Here is a 19250-nt window from a genome sequence, read left to right as displayed (position 1 = left end):
TGGGGTGCAGGTACCCCTTTGGATCACTACATTTGTATTTTTGAGGTAAATCCCTAGTAGTACAATAGCTGGATCCTAGGGTAGTTCTACTTTCATCTTTTTGAGGAACCTCCATACTGTTTTCCAGAGTGGCTGCACCAGCTTGCATTTCCACCAACAGTGTAGGAGGGTTCCCCTTTCTCTGCATCCTTGCCAACATCCGTCGTTTCCTGAGTGGTTAATTTTAGCCATTCCGACTGGTGTGAGGTGGTATCTCATTGTGGTTTTGATTTGTATTTCCCTGATGCTGAGTGATATGGAGCATTTTTTCATGTGTCTCTTGGCTATTTGGATGTCTTCTTTGGAGAGATGTCTGTTCACATCTTCTGTCCATTTCTTGATTGGATTATTCTTTGGGTGTTGAGTTTGATAAGTTCTTTATAGATTTTGGATGCTAGCCCTTTATCTGATAAGACATTTGCAAATATCTTCTCCCATTCTCTCAGTTGTCTTTTGGTTTTGTTGACTGTTTTCCTTTGCTGTGTAAAAGCTTTTTGTCCTAACGAAGTCCCAGTAGTTCATATTTGCCTTTATTTCCCTTGGCTTTGGAGATGTGTCTAGCAAGAAGTTGCTGCAGCCGAGGTCACAGAGCTTGCTGCCTGTGTTCTCCTCTAGCGTTTTGATGGATTCCTGTCTCACATTTAGGTCTTTCATCAATTTGGAGTCTGTTTCTGTGTATGGTGTAAGGAAATGGTCCAGTTTCATTCTTCTGGATGTGGCTGTCCAATTTTCCCAACACCATTTGTTGAAGAGACTGTCTTTTTTCCATTGGATATTCTTTCCTGCTTTGTCAAAGATTAGTTGACCATAGAGGTGAGGGTCCATTTCTGGGGTCTCTATTCTGTTCCATTGATCTGTGTGTCTGTTTTTGTGCCAGTACCATACTGTCTTAATGACTACAGCTTTGTAATAGAGCTTGAGTTTGGAATTGTGATGCTGCCAGCTTTGATTTTCTTTTTCAACATTCGTTTGGTTATTTGGGGTCTTTTCTGGTCCCATACAAATTTTAGGATTATTTGTTCCAGCTCTGTGAAAAAAGTTGATGACATTTTGATAGGGATTGCATTGAATGTGTAGCATAAACATTTTAACAATGTTTATTCTTTCAATCCATGAGCATGGAACGTTTTTCCATTTCCATTTCTTTGTGTCTTTCTCAATTTCTTTCATAAGTGTTCTGTAGTTCTTGGAGCACAAATCCTTTACCTCTTTGGTTAGGTTTATTCCTAAGTATTTTATGGTTTTTGGGTGCAATTGTAAATGGGATTGACTCCTTAATTTCTCTTTCTTCTGTCTCATTCTTATTGTATAGAAATGCAACTGATTTCTGTGCATTGATTTTATATCCTGCTACTTGCTGAATTCCTGTATGAGTTCTAGCAATTTTGGAGTGCAGTCTTTGGGTTTTCCACATAGAGTATCATGTCATCTGCAAAGAGTGAGAGTTTGACTTCTTCTTTGATGATTCAGATGCCCTTCCTTCCTTCCTTCCTTCCTTCCTTCCTTCCTTCCTTCCTCTTTCTTTCTTTCTTTCCTTCTTTCTTTTCTTTTCTTTTCTTTTCTTTTCTTTTCTTTTCTTTTCTTTTCTTTTCTTTTCTTTTCTTCTTTTCTTTCTTCTTTCGATTTTATTTATTTGACAGAGAGAGATCACAATAGGCAGAATGGCAGGGGGAGGGAGAAGCAGGCTCCCCGCTGAGCAGAGAGCCTTATGTGGGACTCGATCCCAGTACCCAGGGATCATAACCTGAGCCAGGGGCAGACACTTAACCAACTGAGCCATCCAAGTGCCCCTGCCTTTTATTTTTTTGTTGTCTGATTGCTGAGGCTAGGACTTCTAGAACTATGTTGAACAGCAGTGATGATAGTTGACATCCCTGCCATGTTTCTGACCTTAGGGGAAAAGCTCTGTTTTTCCCCACTGAGAATGATATTCATTGTGGGCTTTTCATGTATGGCTTTTATGATATTGAGGTATGTTCCCTCTATCCCTACACTGTGAAGAGTTTTAATCAAGAAAGGATGCCGTATTCTGTCAAATCATCTGTTGAGAGGATCTTATGGTTCTTGTCCTTTCCTTTATTTATGTAGTGTATCCACATTGATTGATTTGCAGATGTTGAACCACCCTTATATCCCAGGAATAAATTCCACTTGGTCGTGGTGTATAATCCTTTTAATGTACTGTTGAATCCTATTGGCTAGTATTTTGGTGAGAATTTTTGCATCCATGTTCATCAGGGATATTGGTCTATAATTCTCCTTTTTGGTGGGGTCTTTGTCTGGTTTTGGGATCAGAGTAATGTTGACCTCATAGAAAGAGTTTGGAAGTTTTCCTTCTGTTTCTAATTTTTGAAACAGCTTTAGAAGAATAGGTATTAATTCTTCTTTAAATGTTTGGTAGAATTCTCTGGGAAGCCATCTGGTCTTGGGCTCTTGTTTTTTTGGGAGGTTTTTGGTTACTGCTTCAATTTCCTTGCTGGCTATGGGTCTATTCAGATTTTCTATTTCTTCCTGTTTCAGTTTTGGTAGTGTACACATCTCTAGGAATGCATCCATTTCTTTTGCATTGCCTAATTTGTTGGCATATAGTTGCTCATAATATGTTCTGGTAATTGTATTTCTTTGGTGTTGGTTATGATCTCTCATCTTTCATTCATAATTTTATTTATTTGGGTCCTTTCTCTTTTCTTTTTGGTAAGCCTGGCCAAGGAGTTATCAATCTTATTAATTCTTTTAAAGAACCAGCTCCTGATTTGTTGATCTGTTCTGTTGTTCTTTTGGTTTCTATTTCATTGATTTCTACTCTAATCTTTTTTATAGGCTTTATTTGCTGTTCTTTCTCCAGCGGTTAGGTTGTGTAATTGAGACCTTTCTTGTTTCTTGAGAAAAGCTTGTATTGCTATATACTTCCCTCTCTTTGCTGCATCCTAGAGATTTTGAACAGTTGTGTTTTCATTTTCATTTGTTTCCGTGAATTGTTTTAATTCTTCTTTAATTTTCTGGATGACCCATTCATTCTTTAGTAGGATGCTCTTTAGCTTCCATGTATTTGAGTTCTTTCCAAATTTCCTCTTGTGATTGAGTTCCAGTTTCAAAGCATTGTGGTCCAAAAATATGCAGGGAATGATCCCAGTCTTTTGGTATCAGTTGAGACCTGATCTGTGACCCAGTATGTGATCTATTCTGGAGAATGTTCATGTGCACTCGAGGAGAATGTTCCATGTACACTGGAGAAGAATGTGAATTCTGTTGCTTTAGGATGGAATGCTCTGAATATATCTGTGAAGTCCATCTGGTTCAGTGTGTCATTCAAAGCCCTGTTTCCTTGTTGATCTTCTGCTTAGATCTGTCCATTGCAGTGAGTGGGGTGTTAAAGTCCCCTACAATTATAGTATTATTATCAATGTGTTTCTTTAACTTTGTTATTAATTGGTTTATATAATTGGCTGCTCCCATGTTAGGGGCATAAATATTTACAATTGTTAGATCTTCTTGTTAGATAGACCCTTTGATTATGATATAGTGTCCTTCCTCATGTATTATTAGTCTTTGGTTTGGAATCTAATCGGTCTGATACAGAGATTGCTATCCCAGCTTTCTTTTGATGTCTGTTAGCATGATAAGTGGTTTTCCACCCCCCTCACTTTCAGTCTGGAGGTGTTTTGGGGTCTAAAGTGAGTCTCTTGCAGACAGTATATCAATGGGTCTTGCTTTTTTATCCAAACTGATACCCTATGTCTTTTGATTGGGGTATTTAGCCCATTTTTATTCAGAATAACTATTGAAAGATATTAATTTAGTGCCATTGTATTACCTGTAAAGTCACTATTTCTGTATAATGTCTCTGTTCCTTTCTGGTCTGTGTTACTTTTGGTCTCTCTCTTCGCTTAAAGGATCCCTTTTAATATTTCTTTCAGGGCTGGTTTAGTGATCACAAATTCTTTAAGTTTCTGTTTGTCCTGGAAGCTTTTTACCTCTCCTTCTATTTTGAATGACATCCTTGCTGGATAAAGTATTCTTGGTTGTATATTTTTCTCATTTAACATGCTGAATGTATCATGCCAGTCCTTTCTGGCCTGCCAGGTCTCTGTGAATAGGTCTGCTGCCAGTCTAATGTTTTTACCCTCGTAGGTTATGAACCGCTTGTCCTGAGCTGCTTTCAGGATTTTCTCTTTGTCTGAGATTTGCAAGTTTCACTATTATATGTTTAGGTGTTGACCTATTTTTATTGATTTTTGGGGGGGCTTTCTTTGCCTCCTGGACTTGGATGCCTGTTTCCTTCCCCAGATTAGGGAAGTTCTCTCCTATAATTTGCTCCAGTATACCTTTCCCCCCACTGCTTCCTGTTCTTCTGAGATCCCAATTATCCTAATATTGTTTTGCTTTATGGTATCACTTATCTCTCTAATTCTCTGCTCATGATCCAGTAGTTGTTTATCTCTCTTTTTCTCATCTTCTTTATTCTTCATCATTTTGTCTTGTGTATCACTAATTCTCTCTTCTGCCTCATTTATCCTGGCAGTTAGACCCTCCATTTTTTATTGCATCTCATTAATAGCCTTTTTGATTTTGACTTGACTAAATTTTAGTTCTTTTATTTCTCCAGAAAGGGATTTTCTAGTGTCTTCTATGCTTTTTTTTCAAGCCCAGTTAGTATCTTTATAATCATTATTCTGAACTCTAGTTCTGACATCTTACTTATATCCATACTGATTAGGTCCTTGGCAGTCAGTACTGCCTCTTGTTCTCTTTTTTGAGATGAGTTTTTCTGTCTTGTCATTCTTTTTTTTTTTTTTAAGATTTTATTTATTTATTTATTTGACAGAGATAGAGACAGCCAGAGAGAGGGAACACAAGCATGGGGAGTGGGAGAGGAAGAAGCAGGCTCATAGCAGAGGAGCCTGATGTGGGGCTCGATCCCACAATGCCGGGACCACGCCCTGAGCCGAAGGCAGATGCTTAACCGCCGTGCCACCCAGGCGCCCCCTCTGTCATTCTATCCAGAGAAGAATAGTTGAAAAAGAGAACAAAGTACTAAAATGACAACAACAACCCCAGAGAATTATACACTATACAAATTAGAAGAGACCTGAAACTGAAAAAAAATTAATTAGAAAGGAGAGTGAGAGAATGTAATCAGACAGGTGAACAGAACAGAGCAATACATATATCCTGAGTGTACTGTAGTCTGTTTGTTACAGAAACTACATCCCAAAATTGTAAAGAAAGAAACACACACACACACAAATAAAATTAAATAAAATGAAAGGATAGAATGTAAAGATGAAAATTTAAAAAGACTTTAGCAAAAAAAGAAAGAAGAAGAAAAGGAGAGAGAATATTATCAGATAGGTGAAGGGAGGAGATCATTACACTAGATTCTGGGTGTATTTTGTTCTGTTTATTAGAAGAAACTGCACCCCAAAATTGTAAAGAAAGATAAACCTACATATATATATAGGAAAATAAAGTTAAATACAATGAAAGGATAGAATGTAAATGTAAAAATGAAAATTAAAAAGATTTTTTAAAAGAGTTGATAAAATTGGTGAAAAAGGAAAGAGAAAAAATTTAAGATTAAAGAATCGTGGGGGAAAAAAACCATCAATTCTATATATTAATTTCCCCTAATGCTAGAGTTTTGCAGTTCTGTATGATCCGTAAGCTTGGTTTTAGGTGATGTTCTTGGCTGATGTTCTGGGGGTGGGACCTGTTGCGTTGATTCTCAGGTGTCTTTGCCCCAGGCGGAATTGCACCGCTCTTGCCAGGGGCCAGGCTAAGTAATCTCCTCTGGTTTGCTTTATGTGGCTTTTGTTCCCTGAAAGCTTTCTGCGCAGCTTTAGAGGATGAGAATGAAAATGTCAGCCTCCCAATCTCTGGCCCTGGAGCCCAAAGCTCAGGGTCCCACTCCTCAGTGCATCCTCAGAAAAGCAGTCAATCACTCTTGTCTCTCTGGTCTCCGACCACACTCCATGCTTATCTAGCCTGTGACCAAGCATTTCTATCTCAGGCACATGACCCAGTTTCAAGTCTACAAACCCTGCAGACTCCTTCAGTGCAGCCCTGCACCGCTCCTCCCAGGGGAGGAAGGGGGGTCTTGTGGCGGTGCTGCCACTTGCTGGGCCCCTGGTCCGAGAGCAGTCACCTGACCGTGCCTCGGTTCCTGGTTAATGGCAGCCCCAAGCTAAGAGCCCACTCCTGGGCTTGCTGATTGCAGCCTGCTTCCCCTCTCTGATGCCTGGGAGCTCTGCCACACTCACGCACTCCCAGTCTTCCTGGGACCCCAGGATCCTGAGACCACACTGTCCCACCTAGGATTCTGCCCCAGCTCGCCACCTGGGCACCTTTCAGGCAGGGATGTCCCTCACTGGAGCAGATTTCTAAAAGTTCTGATTTTGCACTCCACTGCTCTATCACTTTCTGGTGCTGGCTGATGGAGGCTCCCTCCCCCCGAGGTCTATCTTCCCATATACCCCCTCGGATTCACTTCTCTGCTCCTTCTACCTTGCAGAAAGTGGTCGCTTTTCTATTTGTAGAGTTGCAGCTATTTTCTTAGATCTTTGGCTGAGTTTGCAGATGTCCGGAATGATTTGATAGCCAACTAACCGAATTCCTAGGACCAGACCAAACTCAGGTCTCCTGCTCCTCTGCCATCTTGGGCTATCGGGTGGGAGGGTGGAGGGAGAATTTGTAGCCATGTTTACACACCACCACACGCCTTTAGCACTGTCTCACAAGCCAGACAAATCCTTGCTCATTGCTCACCTTTTCACAGTCTAAAACTTTGGGTCATGATGGTATTCTATATCTATTACTACACTGATTGGTGATGTGCTTGTTCAGTGCATCTTGTTTTCCTGGGATGTGAAAAACAGGGTTTTCCTGCCCTGTCAGTACTGCTACATATGTGCCATTAGAGAGTCCCAATGTTTTTTTTATGTATACTTGACTATATTTATTATTTATTTATTTATTTATTAATTATTTGAGAGAGAGAGAGCGTGTGCGTGCACAGGGAAGAGCATAGGGGGAAGTAGGAGGAGCCCAGTGTGGGGCTTGATCTCACCACCCCGAGATCATGACCTGAACCAGGCTCTTACTCGACTGAGCCACCCAGGTGTCCCTAGAGAGTCCCAGTTTGATGAATACATATGTATGTGCCTTTTTTTCTTCCTTAAGATTGCCAACACTCCTGATAACTGAATGTGTGCTGGTTTACATGTCTCCGGAGCAGTCTGCCAACCTTCTCAAGTGGGCGGCCAGCAGTTTTGAGACTGCCATGTTCATAAACTACGAACAGGTAAATGGGAGCACGAGACATTTGCATTCTGCATATATTCCCGTGGAGGCTTAACACTCTCCGAGCAACCTCAGTATATATTCCCACTTATTCCTTTCCTTTTGCCTCTGGGCTACTCACATACCTCCTTTTTCACTGATTCTAGCAATCCCCAGTATCCCTGATTTCTTGATTTCCTGCGAACTTATAGCCAGAGTTTTTGGAATGTCTGTCTTGGCCTTTATAAAAGTTTTTTGAGTTCTTCTTTTATCATTGTATTTACTGTTGAGTCATAGACCTTGGTGGAGGGATTTTGGCTGTCATACGGGTATAGGGGTAGCAAACTCAGATTACCTCAGAGGCAGGCCTGTGATGCAAATGGATGAAGTTGGCCAGTGTAAGGCAGGTGGGAGTGGTGGGGACTATGGTGAACCAGAGTGTCCAGGTCCCATCTCATGGGCGGGTCCCCTGCTCAGTGCCAGCCAGTTTTACCACATGGGTGTGTGAGCCTAGAGTTGAGAACTCCCAATTTTTTAGGAGAAGTTAGAATGCAGGATTTTAAGATAAATTTCCTGATCTCTGAGATCACTGAGTTTGGACCACTGGCTGCCTGTTTTTCTCTTCTGATCTAGTGGAAAGGATTATGCTTTGGAGGTTTGAAATTATTCAGCTTGGGTCTGAATCCTGGCCCTTGCTCTTACTCGGGGCTGTTTGTCCTTACGCAGAATTGCATGGTGGTTGGGAGTCCATGCTCTGGAGGTAGACTGCCTACTTGTGTGACCTGGACAAGTTTTATAATCTCTCTGTGCCTGTCTTCCTTATCCGAAAAATGAGAATAATAACAGTCCCAACTTCATAGGGTTGTAATGAGGAGTGAGTTAATTTGTACAAGAACATTTATGGTATTGCCCAGCTGTTAGGTAGGCATGAGCTGTTCTTTCGATCTCTCTGAGCCCCTGGTCCTTGTTTTTAAAGGGATAACTTCTCTGGATTATTACGGGAACTCATGAGATGATGTGTAGCAGTGGGCACATGACAAGCCCTAATAAATACACAGTAGCTATTTTTATTGCTTCTTTTATTTTGCTTTTATTGATTTTACTTTATTTTTTTAATCTCGTTTAGTTTTAAATTTTATCACAGATGAGAGCAGTAAAGGTCTTGCCCACTGCAACATACTTACGGATAGATCTAAGGCTAGACCTGGTTGACCTTTTTGCCACCCCGTGCCCCAGGCCAGATTCTTGTATAGGTGGTTCTTGGTTGACTTTTCTTCCTTCCCTCTCTATAACTGGGGGCACTCCTCAGACTCAGTCTGCAGTCCTGGTGAATGGGTGTAATGGTAGCTGGCCTCATCTGTCTTTTCTGTAAATCCTGTGAATTTGTCTTTGCAGGATACCATGCCTGGGGAAAATGAATTCTGCTTTCTGTTTGCACACATCATGGGTGTTCACCTGGCTTTGTCCATCTTGTTTCATCCATGTATTTTCTTATTCAACATCATATGGACATGGAGGATGAAGTGAATTTTGACCCCAGACCCTGTCACTTTGGAGCAGGCCTGGGGACATGCCAGGTTTCAGTCTGTTGTCCACAGCCGTCCCTAAACTGGTTCAGTTCTTATCTCCCATCCTCACTTTGTGAATAATAAACATTTAACTTAATTTCCTAACAAATATAAAATCATCAGCATCCTCACATGTATTAATTACTCCCATGCCGTCCGTGATTTTCTGATCAGTAGTTTAAAATGACAAAAACTGCATAAACGATGAACATATCAACACCGATGTAATAAGAATCTGCTGACTAGCAGGCACATCCCATGAGTTTTATATGTTTTAACTTACTTGATTATCACAGTAGCCCCCAGGTTTTGTGGGTAAGGGGACCAAAGCACAGTTAGGCAGCTTGCCTATAGCCACCTAGCCTCACAGCTAGAAAGTGTCAGGCCAGGACTCCAACCCAGGCAGCGAAACAACAGAGCGTGTGCTCACAGACACCCTCGGATCCTGAAAGAATAGGGGGCAGTGTGATCATTAATGCCCCATAAGCCTCACACACCCACCAAAAGAGTCATGCTGGTTCTTGTCTGGCAATGTCATCACGAGAACTCTGGGAATCATTTTATATATTAAAGCGATGAAGTTTTGATACCGTGTCTATGACAGAGTAATAGCATCTACGCTATGATAATGTACAGTGTATTCTGTGTTGCAGCATTTGTGTGTATCTCTACATTAAGGGTTTTTTCAACTGGTTTAAAATGGTTCTTTATTCAAAAAGTAACACCACATGCAACATTTTTAAAAAATCAAATAGTACAAAAGGACAGGCAGGGAAAGGCAAGTCTCTCTCCTACCTTGGACTTTTGCCCTCTAACGTGGGAAGCGACATGGCCAGATTCCAGAGTTATTCTGTGCATATATAAATGTAGACCTGTTTTTTTTCTTAAAGGCTGATAGGAGCATATTCTGCACATTCCTCTGTATCTTACCTTTCAAGAGTTTATTACCTAAGAAATCATTTCATACCTGTGTCTGTGTCTATCTACATGTATATATCCTCTTTTTTTCCTGTTTTCTTGGCAATGCAATATTCCATTAAATGACCATGCCAGAATTTCTTTGACCCCAAATGATGGGCAATTAAATCCTTACCGGGTCCTTTCTGTTATATGTAATGCTGCTATAAACATTCTTGCACCCTTGCATGCATGCATGAGTGCCACAGAACAATGTGCTGGCAGTGGCATGGCTGCCTCCCGGGCCAAGCACAACCCGTCCAGTGGCCCTTCTAGGGGCTGTCACAGTGTACGCCCTGGTCAGCCCTCCGTGCTGTGCCTGCACCCGATTCCGTGACCTGCCCTGGGTATTAGCAGACGTCGGCCACGGCTGGTTAGAAATAGAGTGGTGTTGTCTTATTTTGCATATTCGAGAACCAGAGAAACCCTTCTGGCAGCGCCCAGCCTCCCCTTTCCTTTCCCAGGTGAACATGGATGACCGGTTTGGACAGATCATGATCGAGAACCTGAGGAGGCGACAGTGTGACCTGGCAGGAGTGGAGACCTGCAAGTCGTTAGAGTCACAGGTCAGAGAGCGGGGCCACCCAGGGAAGGGCATCTTCCCTTTGCAGATCTGAGAAGCGGGGGCTCCACGTGGGCCACTAGTTCATCATGCTAGGGAAGTCCAAGCCCTTGGTCTGGAAAATACACATGGACATTTCCTATACCCTAGTATTTCAAACTTTCATCATGCAGATTTTCAGACAAGATGAAAGCAGAGGGAATAGTAAAAAGAACACCCATGTCCCATCGGCCTGCTTCAGTAATTCACATTTTGTCCATATTGTTTTATTTATCCCCAATTTTTGTTGGTGTTGTCATTGGAACATTTTAAGGCAAATCCCAGACAGTATATCATTCTGCCCATGAATACTTCAGTGTGAATTTCCTACCAATAAGGACTTTCTTCCCCCTGAGATCGTGGTAATACCATTGCCACACCTCACAAATCAACCAGAACTCCTTCATAGCACCCACTACACAGTGTGTGTTCAGATCTCCCAAGTTGCTTAAAAAAAAAAAAAATCTATAGTTGGTGTGTTTCAAACAGGATCCAAACATGATCCAAACTTTGTACTTGACGTGACTCTTAAGTTTCTTAGAATCTAATAGACTTTCTTTTAAAGATTTTATTTATTTATTTGAGACAGAGACAGGACAAGTGGGAAGGGGAGGGGGAGGGGGGAGAGAGGATCTCAAGCAGACTCCACACTGAGCATGGAGCCCAACTCGGGGCTGGATCCCAAAATCCTGAGGAGATCATGACCTGAGCTGAAACCAAGGGTGAGACGCTTAACCGACGGTGCCACCCAGGTGCCCCGCTGGAATCTAATAGATTTTCTTAAATACCTTTTTTTTTTTCCTGCCTCCTCCATTAAATAGGTTAGATTTTACATGTTTTCATCACATTACCACTCGAATGCTTTCAAAAAACTGTTGCCCCTAGAGATGTTTCTTTATTTCTCTTTAAAGATACTTTAGTGATTTCTCTCGCATTATAACAATGCATGTTTGGTGTAGAAAATTGGAAAATAAGAAGGAAGATAGAGGCTAGGATAGGTTTTCAAAAGAGAAGTCATCTAAGAGAAATTTTCACGTGCTTAAAGAGTCTTGGATTTGTACGCCAGTGCCTTGTACCTTCTCCATTTCTCTCCACTGCACATTCTAGAAAGAACGGCTCCTGTCGAATGGGTGGGAAACGGCGTCAGCAGTCGACATGATGGAACTGTACAGCAAGTTGCCTCAAGCTGAAGTGAGCAGGTGCGGGATCGGCAATAGTTAGCCTTGTGGCAAACGATTATGAATTAAAGGCATAACTGTCTTTAATGTAAAAGGAAAAAAACAACAATAAACCCTCAAACCCTAACTTAGACTTATTTTGAAACAACTTAATCTGCTAATACAGACTAAACATCGATAGCACCTTGAGAGTAACTCATTAGCCACTCACTGAGATAGGATTTATGCCAACACAGATTATTTTAGTAAAAATAAGCAATCACACCTGTAACACTCCCAGAGCACCCTCTGCAAGTGGAAATTTTGCACAATCTCTGTGTTTTGGAAGAGGAGGAGGAGACTGACGTTGTCCAAGGGCTTCTAAAGGGGAAAAGTCTGCTAGCAGATTTTTAAATGAGACTTCTCCCCTCATTATAAAATAAATTGTTCGAAAACGGTTTTCAAGCTATGTATGACGTGCATGAAATGGAAAGTAGTTTTGCACTCTGTAGCTGCACTTCCAGAAATTGCTGTTATTAATAAGTTGGGGTGTGTTTTTCTATGTGTATGTAAAGGTTAATATTTATTGATACATAAGTTTCTGATTTTTAAATCAGTAGATCCATATTACGTGCATTGGTCTAGAGGTCACCATCCTCTTTTAGAAACTCAACAATTGATTGTATTTCTCTTCACATACCAAAATATACCCAAATACAGAAGGTTCCCATGCCCTATTCAATGATGATTAGTATTTATATTGATACGTGGATAGATTACATTGGTGATAATAATTTTATAGTAATTAAAAAGTTGCGTCTGGGGCGCCTGGGTGGCACAGCGGTTAAGCGTCTGCCTTCGGCTCAGGGCGTGATCCCGGCGTTTCGGGATCAAGCCCTACATCAGGCTCCTCTGCTGTGAGCCTGCTTCTTCCTCTCCCACTCCCCCTGCTTGTGTTCCCTCTCTCGCTGGCTGTCTCTATCTCTGTCAAATAAATAAATAAAATCTTTAAAAAAAAAAAAGTTGCGTCTAGAGCTGGGCATTTAGTTGTGCCGTATTGTTTATTTTGTTGTGCTTTAATCTCCCTGTTATAAACAACCGTATTTATCTCTGGGCAGTGTTAGTGCCAACTTTAATTCAGTTCTTCTTTTATCGTTACTTTATACTCCCTGGTTTGTGTTTCCTCTTGCCTTTGGGGACCTACAGGTATAGGTCTCTTACAAGATAATCAGAAAAATTTTAGGCCTTGCTTCTCCACAGAAGTTGCTATTAATTTTTAGAAGTATCATTATCTTATCTAAATGTTTAGATCAAGGCCTTGAAGGTTTGTGAAAGAGTTGTCTCCATGTGATCAGGTCCATGTTTTCTGGAATCCTCAAGAATTTTCCTTTCCCGCAGACTGTGTTTCATTTGCTGCATGTCAAGGCAACTGTTTTGAATAGCCCTGGTCAGGCATCTAAAGTGGTAATCCTCTAGCAGCTCTCCTGGGTGCCCAGAGAGGAGTCTGTAACTGGCGGCAGCCGTCACAGGAGCAACTTTTTTCTAGGCTGTCATTTGTCTCGTGTTGCCATGGCCTTGTGTATTCAGCACCGTGTATCCCTGACAGAGGTGGGGAATGAGGCGGGACAGGCTTTGGTCTGTCTGCTCAAGGCCGAACAGCCCTCCCAGGTCTGGGAATGCCTGGTAGTTTGTGTCTACATTTGCCAAGGGCTTCTGCTGGATACTGTGTATAAAAAAGAAGTCTAAGGCGAGCCGTTTATTTAACAAATACTGAGTGCCAACTGTGCACCATGTACTTTCCTAAGCACAAGGCAATACAACAGAGATCAAAACGGATCAAAAGATATGCCTGCCTTGGAGTTCACATTCCAAGGAACGGCTTCACAATCTAGTGTCTCCTAAGAGCTGAACTTGGTGCTAAACATCCTGGAGCCTTCATTATGGTGCTGGTGTTTTGTAGAACTTGGCAAATCTGCCTCGTGGGTCTTCTGATGAGTTGGGAAGCAAGCCAAGTACCTTATGTGTAGTCACTCTCAGTTCAGATGTGACCCTTAGGCCTGCCTACCGAGACGGGAACGAAAACACAAATACAGAAACATGTGCAGCAAATGCACATATGTACGCCCCTCCCCCCACCCCAGCCTTTACTAATGGCGACGCCTGAATGTTGGCAATGACTATTGTGAATAGTGGGCGTATGGATCATTTTTAATTTTCTTCTTAATATTTTTTGAAAATGCCTGAAATTTCTCCCAGCGTGCCCATATTTTAACAGAAAAAAAATTTTAAGCTATTTTATATGTTTTGTATATTTCTTTGTGTGTGCGTTATGTTTTAAAGCTGACATTTTAAATGCTTTTTTTGAAAAAAATCATACCACGGCATGATAAAAGAAAACGCACAGAATAAAGTAATGTAGAGTAAAAACAAAAACCAGCCCTTCAATCCTGTTCCCCTCACTATCAGTCTACTGCATTCTCTCAAGAGACAAGCACCGTTACCAGTTTCTCCTGTATTTTCCGGAGGGGAGCTATGCATATACAAGCATATATATCTCCCACTTTTTCTTTCGTAGATAATAGTATGCCCTGCATATTATTTACTACACAGCTTACTTTTTGAACTCCATGATAAGCCTTAGAGGCTGTTCTGTGTCAATGCATATAGACCTATCCCATTCTTTCAGTAGCTACATATCCTATTGTATGAATGTGCTTTAATTTATTTAACCCAGCTCTTCTGGTTTAAGGTTTTATGCTATGATGCTGCAGTGAATATTCTGGAACGTACATTTTTGTACTCATAGGGTAAAATCTTTTTTATTTTATTTTATTTATTTATTTGAGAGAGAAAGAGCAAGAGAGAGACCACGAGTGGGGGGTGGGGGGGAAAGGAAGAGGGAGAAGCAGACTCCCTGCTGAGCAGGGAACCTGATGTGGGACTCGATCCCAGGACCCCGAGATCATGACGTAAACTGAAGGCAGATGCTTAACCAAGTGAGCCACCCGGGCACCCCTCATTGGGTAAAATCTTAAAGGCAGAAGTGCTGAATAAGTAATGTGCATTTTCAGCATTGGTAGAAGAGATCAGGTTGCCATGCAGAGAGCTTGTACCATTTTGTAATCCGACTAGTAACCCAGGAGAGCACCTTTCCCCTATGTCCTTGCTAAAGTGCAAATCAGCCTTTTTTTTGATCTTTGTCAATCTGATAGTTGAAAAAGTATCTCGTATTTTAATGAGATTGAGAGCATCTTGTTTTCCTTTTCTGGTGAATGTGTCTTTTACCTTTTAAATAAGTTTTAGAAGTGTTTCTCATGAAGTTAGACATCTCTTTACAGAACAAGAAAATCTACCTTTTCTCATTTGTGTTGTAAATTTTTTTTTCTAGTTTGTCATTTGTCTTTTGACTTCTATTATGGTATTTTTTTTTATAATAAAGATAAAATGGAACCACATCATATGTACTATGTTGCTCCCTGCTTCTTTCCTCTTAGTGTGATATGAACATCTTTCCATATCCATAAACTTTGGGTCGTCATCTTCATTTTTAATTGTAGAGCTTGATATTGTCCTACTTTTTTTCTCCCCACAGAATAGAGTCACTTGAATTCCTGGATGAAATGGAGCTTCTCGAACAGCTCATGCAGCATTACTGCCTTTGTTGGGCAACCAAAGGAGGGCATGAACTAGGTACGTGAATATACTTTTGTTGATTTGCCCTAGAAAAATGGGGACTTTTTTGTCTCCAAACACCGTAAGTCATGCCTGGAAAGAACTGGAGTATTGGATGCGTGTGTCCATGAGCAATAGGCAGAAAATGAGCTGTTATATCCTCTGTGTTTTTATAGCATAGAAACCAGGTGAATCGTTCAGATAAATCATGTGTACCAACACTAACAAACCGACAGCCCTTTAGAGGTTTCCTCTGGCACTTCCTCTGTTGGAACGGAAAAGACCTTGAGAGTTTAGAGCAGTAATTTTAATAAAAGTAACCAATGTTTGTCTTTTGAATCACCTTATGACCAGATTTACTAGACGTCAGGCACACAAATCATTCTACGTGTCTCCAGCAAACCCATGCAGCTGCGGGTCAAATTTCTCCCCTTACCTTCTGTGATTAAGGTGAAGTCCCCTCGCCTGGCAGAGGAAGGCTGTGGCGGGAGCGTGGGTCCTTGTTCAGTGTTATTCGCTTCCTCAGTCTTGACCCACGTGGGTCTTGCTTCCTCCGGGGTCCCCCCTTAGGCATCTCTCCGGCCCCATGGAACCATTTTAGATCCCAGTGTGGCCTTAACTGAAGTAGCCGCCCTTCAGGTGTCCCGAGGACGGCGTCCTACAGACTCGTCCAGTGACATACAGCCTTAGGCAGGGAGCCCAGACAAAACACAGAACATGACACAGCAAGGGCAGCCTCCTGCACGAACATTCCATGCTGACATGAAGCTGTTAATCATCCCCCTGGGGCTTAGCGTTCCGGTAGTTTATAAATTTACCCAGCAGTTCAGCCCCCAAATTCTTTTAAATTTGTCTTTTCATTTCAAAGAATTTATTAGTGGGGTTTTATACTGTTATCCCCCGCATCCCCCCAATTTTAAAAACAACATCGTTCTTAATAGAGACTTTGGAAGCTTCTAAAAAGTCCAGTGAAAAAGAGAAAAATCAGCTGCGTGCCCGTCACTCAGAGATAACCTCTGATAGCTTTTTCCTTCCGCTCTTTTACTAGCTGTGTTTTGTTTTTAGCAGAACTGAATTTCTGTGCTTATATGCTTGGAGTCCTGATCTTTTCCACTTAGTATCGTAACATCCATTTCCCCTCGCTGTGAGAAACTCTCAGTGAGCATAATTTTAATGGTTTTATAAAAATTCTGTCATGACACTATGTCCGGATTGAATCAACTTTGCCACGCTTTTGGAACTGTAGTTCGTTTGTAATACTATTAAGCCGATTCTAGTTTTTATAAATGAACAACACCCAGAACATTTTTATGTTGGGGGCTGCTTTGTGATGTCGGTAGTGTACGTGTAAGGTGACAATTGTCTCGTCTCTGCATTTGCTCGGGGTTCATTACTGAACTTGTGGACTTCTGCCGTTGACCGCAGAGCCCATAAGCTGTGACAGCACTTTCTGAATCCCCTTGAAACCCCCATAAACACAGCCTCGTCCAACCTCTTGCTTCCTTGTGGATGATCTCTCACCACGCAGGAAAGCAGAGCTGCCGTGAGGAGGTGTGTGGCCCGTGCCCCTGAGCTGGTGGCCATGGGCCTGGGGTTCAGCAGGGGTTCATTCTCCCACCTTTGCTTGCTCTGCTCCACGGTGTGAGTCTCTTAACAGCATCTGTGTGTTTCCTTCCCTCAGGTTTGAAGGAAATCACTTACTAATTTGTTGGAGGCCTGTGCTGAGCCGGGAGCTGAAGCCACTGACCTTCCCAGAGTTGTTGGGCCACGTTTCCTGGGTGGTGGCCTGACCTGGCCTGCCAGCCTCATCCCACACCCCAAGAAGCCTCAGCTCCTAGGGCTGTCGCACCACCTTCTGTGCCCGTTGACTTATCGTTGAAATAAATCTGTTGTTGCCAATCGCCCGCGCGTTGGTCCTCCGCTGCTCCTCGCTCCTTTGGGTGGGCTCTGGTTTATCTCCATGTCAGCTGAAACCAAAGATCCTGACTCTTCCTCCAGCCTTGGCTTGCTCCCTGTGAGTCAGCCTCAGCTCAGGCTCCAGCATCCACGTGGGGGTTTACCTTGACCTGGGCCTCCACCTCCACCCGAGGCCAGAGCTCTTCTCGGTTCCTGTCTCTGCCCTGGCCGGGACCTGCCTGCTTAGTCCTTGGTTTATTGCAGCCAGTTGGGTGAACTGCGAACCTCTGAATGTGTTAGCTCATACAGTGGAGGGGGTTTGCAGGCGTGATTGCTAAGGACCTTGAGATGGGGAGATTACCCAGGAGTATCTGGGCGGGCCCAGTGCCATCACAGGTTCCTTACAAGGAGACGCCGGAGGGTAGGAGGAGTAGGAGGTGTGCTGATGGACCCAGAGAGGAGCGGTGCACTTTGGAGATGGGGAAGGGGCCAAATCTACCAGTAGGTGGCCACCAGATGTTGGGACATGAAGAACAGACTCCTGGAGCCTTCAGAGGGAACCATCATTACTGCCAGCTTGAGCCCATTGAAATGATTTCCAAGTTTCTGGCCTCTTGTACTGTAAGAGAATTTTAGTGTTTTAAGCCACAAAGTTTATGCTCATTTGTTATAATAACTACAGGATACTAATGGAATGTGACAGCTGAATAGGGCCCAGGGTTCCTGCAATTCAAAAACATAAGGCCCGTCTACCCCTGTTGAACTATCTGGTATTGACTGGAGCCGTGAACATGATCCTATGTGTGCAGGATGGCAGTGAGAAAGCCCCCTGGCCCTCCCCTCTCCTAAAGAGAGGACAGCCCGTTCTCCCACCAAGCAGAATCCTTGGTCAGTGTTCTAGAGAGTGGGACGGCATACCTGTTGGTGGGGTTGACTGATACAGCGTGAAATAACATCGAATCGCCCCGTGAAAAAGTTACTTCCTTTTCAGGGATCTTTCGAGTCTTAAGAAGTTCAAGGAGAAGCTCTCGGGCTGGTACTGGTATGTCTTTAACACTTCTATAACATTCCTTAATCCAGTGGTTTTGAAACCGTGGGACCAAGCCATTAGTGGATGGTGAATCCATTTAATGGATCAAATCCACTATTTTAGAAAAATATAGAAAAGTATTTTAGCACATAACTAATAGGAAAGGTGAGTACTGCTTTTTGATACTTATTTCATTTTTTAAAAAGATTTAAATTATTTATTCATCAGAGAGCACAATCAGGGGGAGCGGCAGGCAGAGCAGGCAGAGGCAGAGGGAGAAGCAGGCTCCCTGCTGAGTGGAGAGCCCCGTGTGGGGCTCCATCCCAGGACCCTGGGATCATGACCTGAGCCGAAGACAGAAGCTTAACCGACTGAGCCACCCAGGTGCCCCCTGGAACTTGTGCTTTTGACTGCTGCATTATATGTATCCCCTCTACCCTTGCCCCTAACAGCTCAGGAAAATCCCCTGCCATCACCATTGCTCAAGAGTGTGGTTGCCCTGCTGACTCATTTACTCATGTATTCCTGATAAATCTCCAGATTTATGAGATTGGCTCGTTTCTTACTTTGGGACTGTTTTAGATGTCAGTGATGAAGAGTGGCTCTTTTTCTCCAAAATTACATTTCTCAGGCTTTTGAATATTTAGTAGCAGAAATGGCTACTAACAACAAACGAACCACCCAAACCCACCTAAACACCAGTGGGTATCTAGAACGCTTTCAGTTTCAGTAATAAAATGATGAAGAGTATCGTTAAAGACCTCAGTTTGCTCTTTGTGCTCTGTCTTTATCAAGATGTTGACTTTTAATCTTCTGTTTGTTACCTTATGATCATCAAGTAGCTGCATTCCTGGTAGTAAAAAAGATGGGTCTTTTGTTCAGTAGTCTCTATCTTTTTATCCAGAATAAAATTATTCCCAAATGTGCTTCAATACACTTTCCCCTATATCTCATAGTAGGAACTGGGTAGGATTGCCAAATAAGATACAGAGTGCCTAGTTAAATTTGAATTTCAGGTAAACACAGAATTTTTAAAGTATAAGTAACATTAC

At 42.3% G+C, this 19250-nt stretch overlaps 1 protein-coding gene across 1 annotated transcript in view; it reads left to right on the top strand.

Annotated features, from left to right (window-relative positions):
- The window catches only part of LCMT1 (leucine carboxyl methyltransferase 1), a gene marked incomplete at its 5' end in the record, with an annotated part of 32418 nt that extends 15245 nt beyond the window's left edge, over window positions 1-17173 (top strand). Inside the window, 5 exons of the mRNA XM_034669562.1 lie at window positions 7219-7339; window positions 10307-10408; window positions 11551-11642; window positions 15193-15290; window positions 16954-17173. Of these exons, the coding sequence (XP_034525453.1) occupies window positions 7219-7339; window positions 10307-10408; window positions 11551-11642; window positions 15193-15290; window positions 16954-16976 (436 nt within the window). The remainder of the gene's footprint in view (window positions 1-7218; window positions 7340-10306; window positions 10409-11550; window positions 11643-15192; window positions 15291-16953) is intronic.
- Between the last annotated feature and the right edge of the window lie 2077 nt (window positions 17174-19250).

This window comes from Ailuropoda melanoleuca, chromosome 10 (genome assembly GCF_002007445.2).
Source record: "Ailuropoda melanoleuca isolate Jingjing chromosome 10, ASM200744v2, whole genome shotgun sequence".
NCBI lineage: Eukaryota > Metazoa > Chordata > Mammalia > Carnivora > Ursidae > Ailuropoda > Ailuropoda melanoleuca.
The sequence above is the reverse complement of the archived record's forward strand: the minus strand, read 5'-3'. Positions and strand labels throughout refer to the sequence as shown.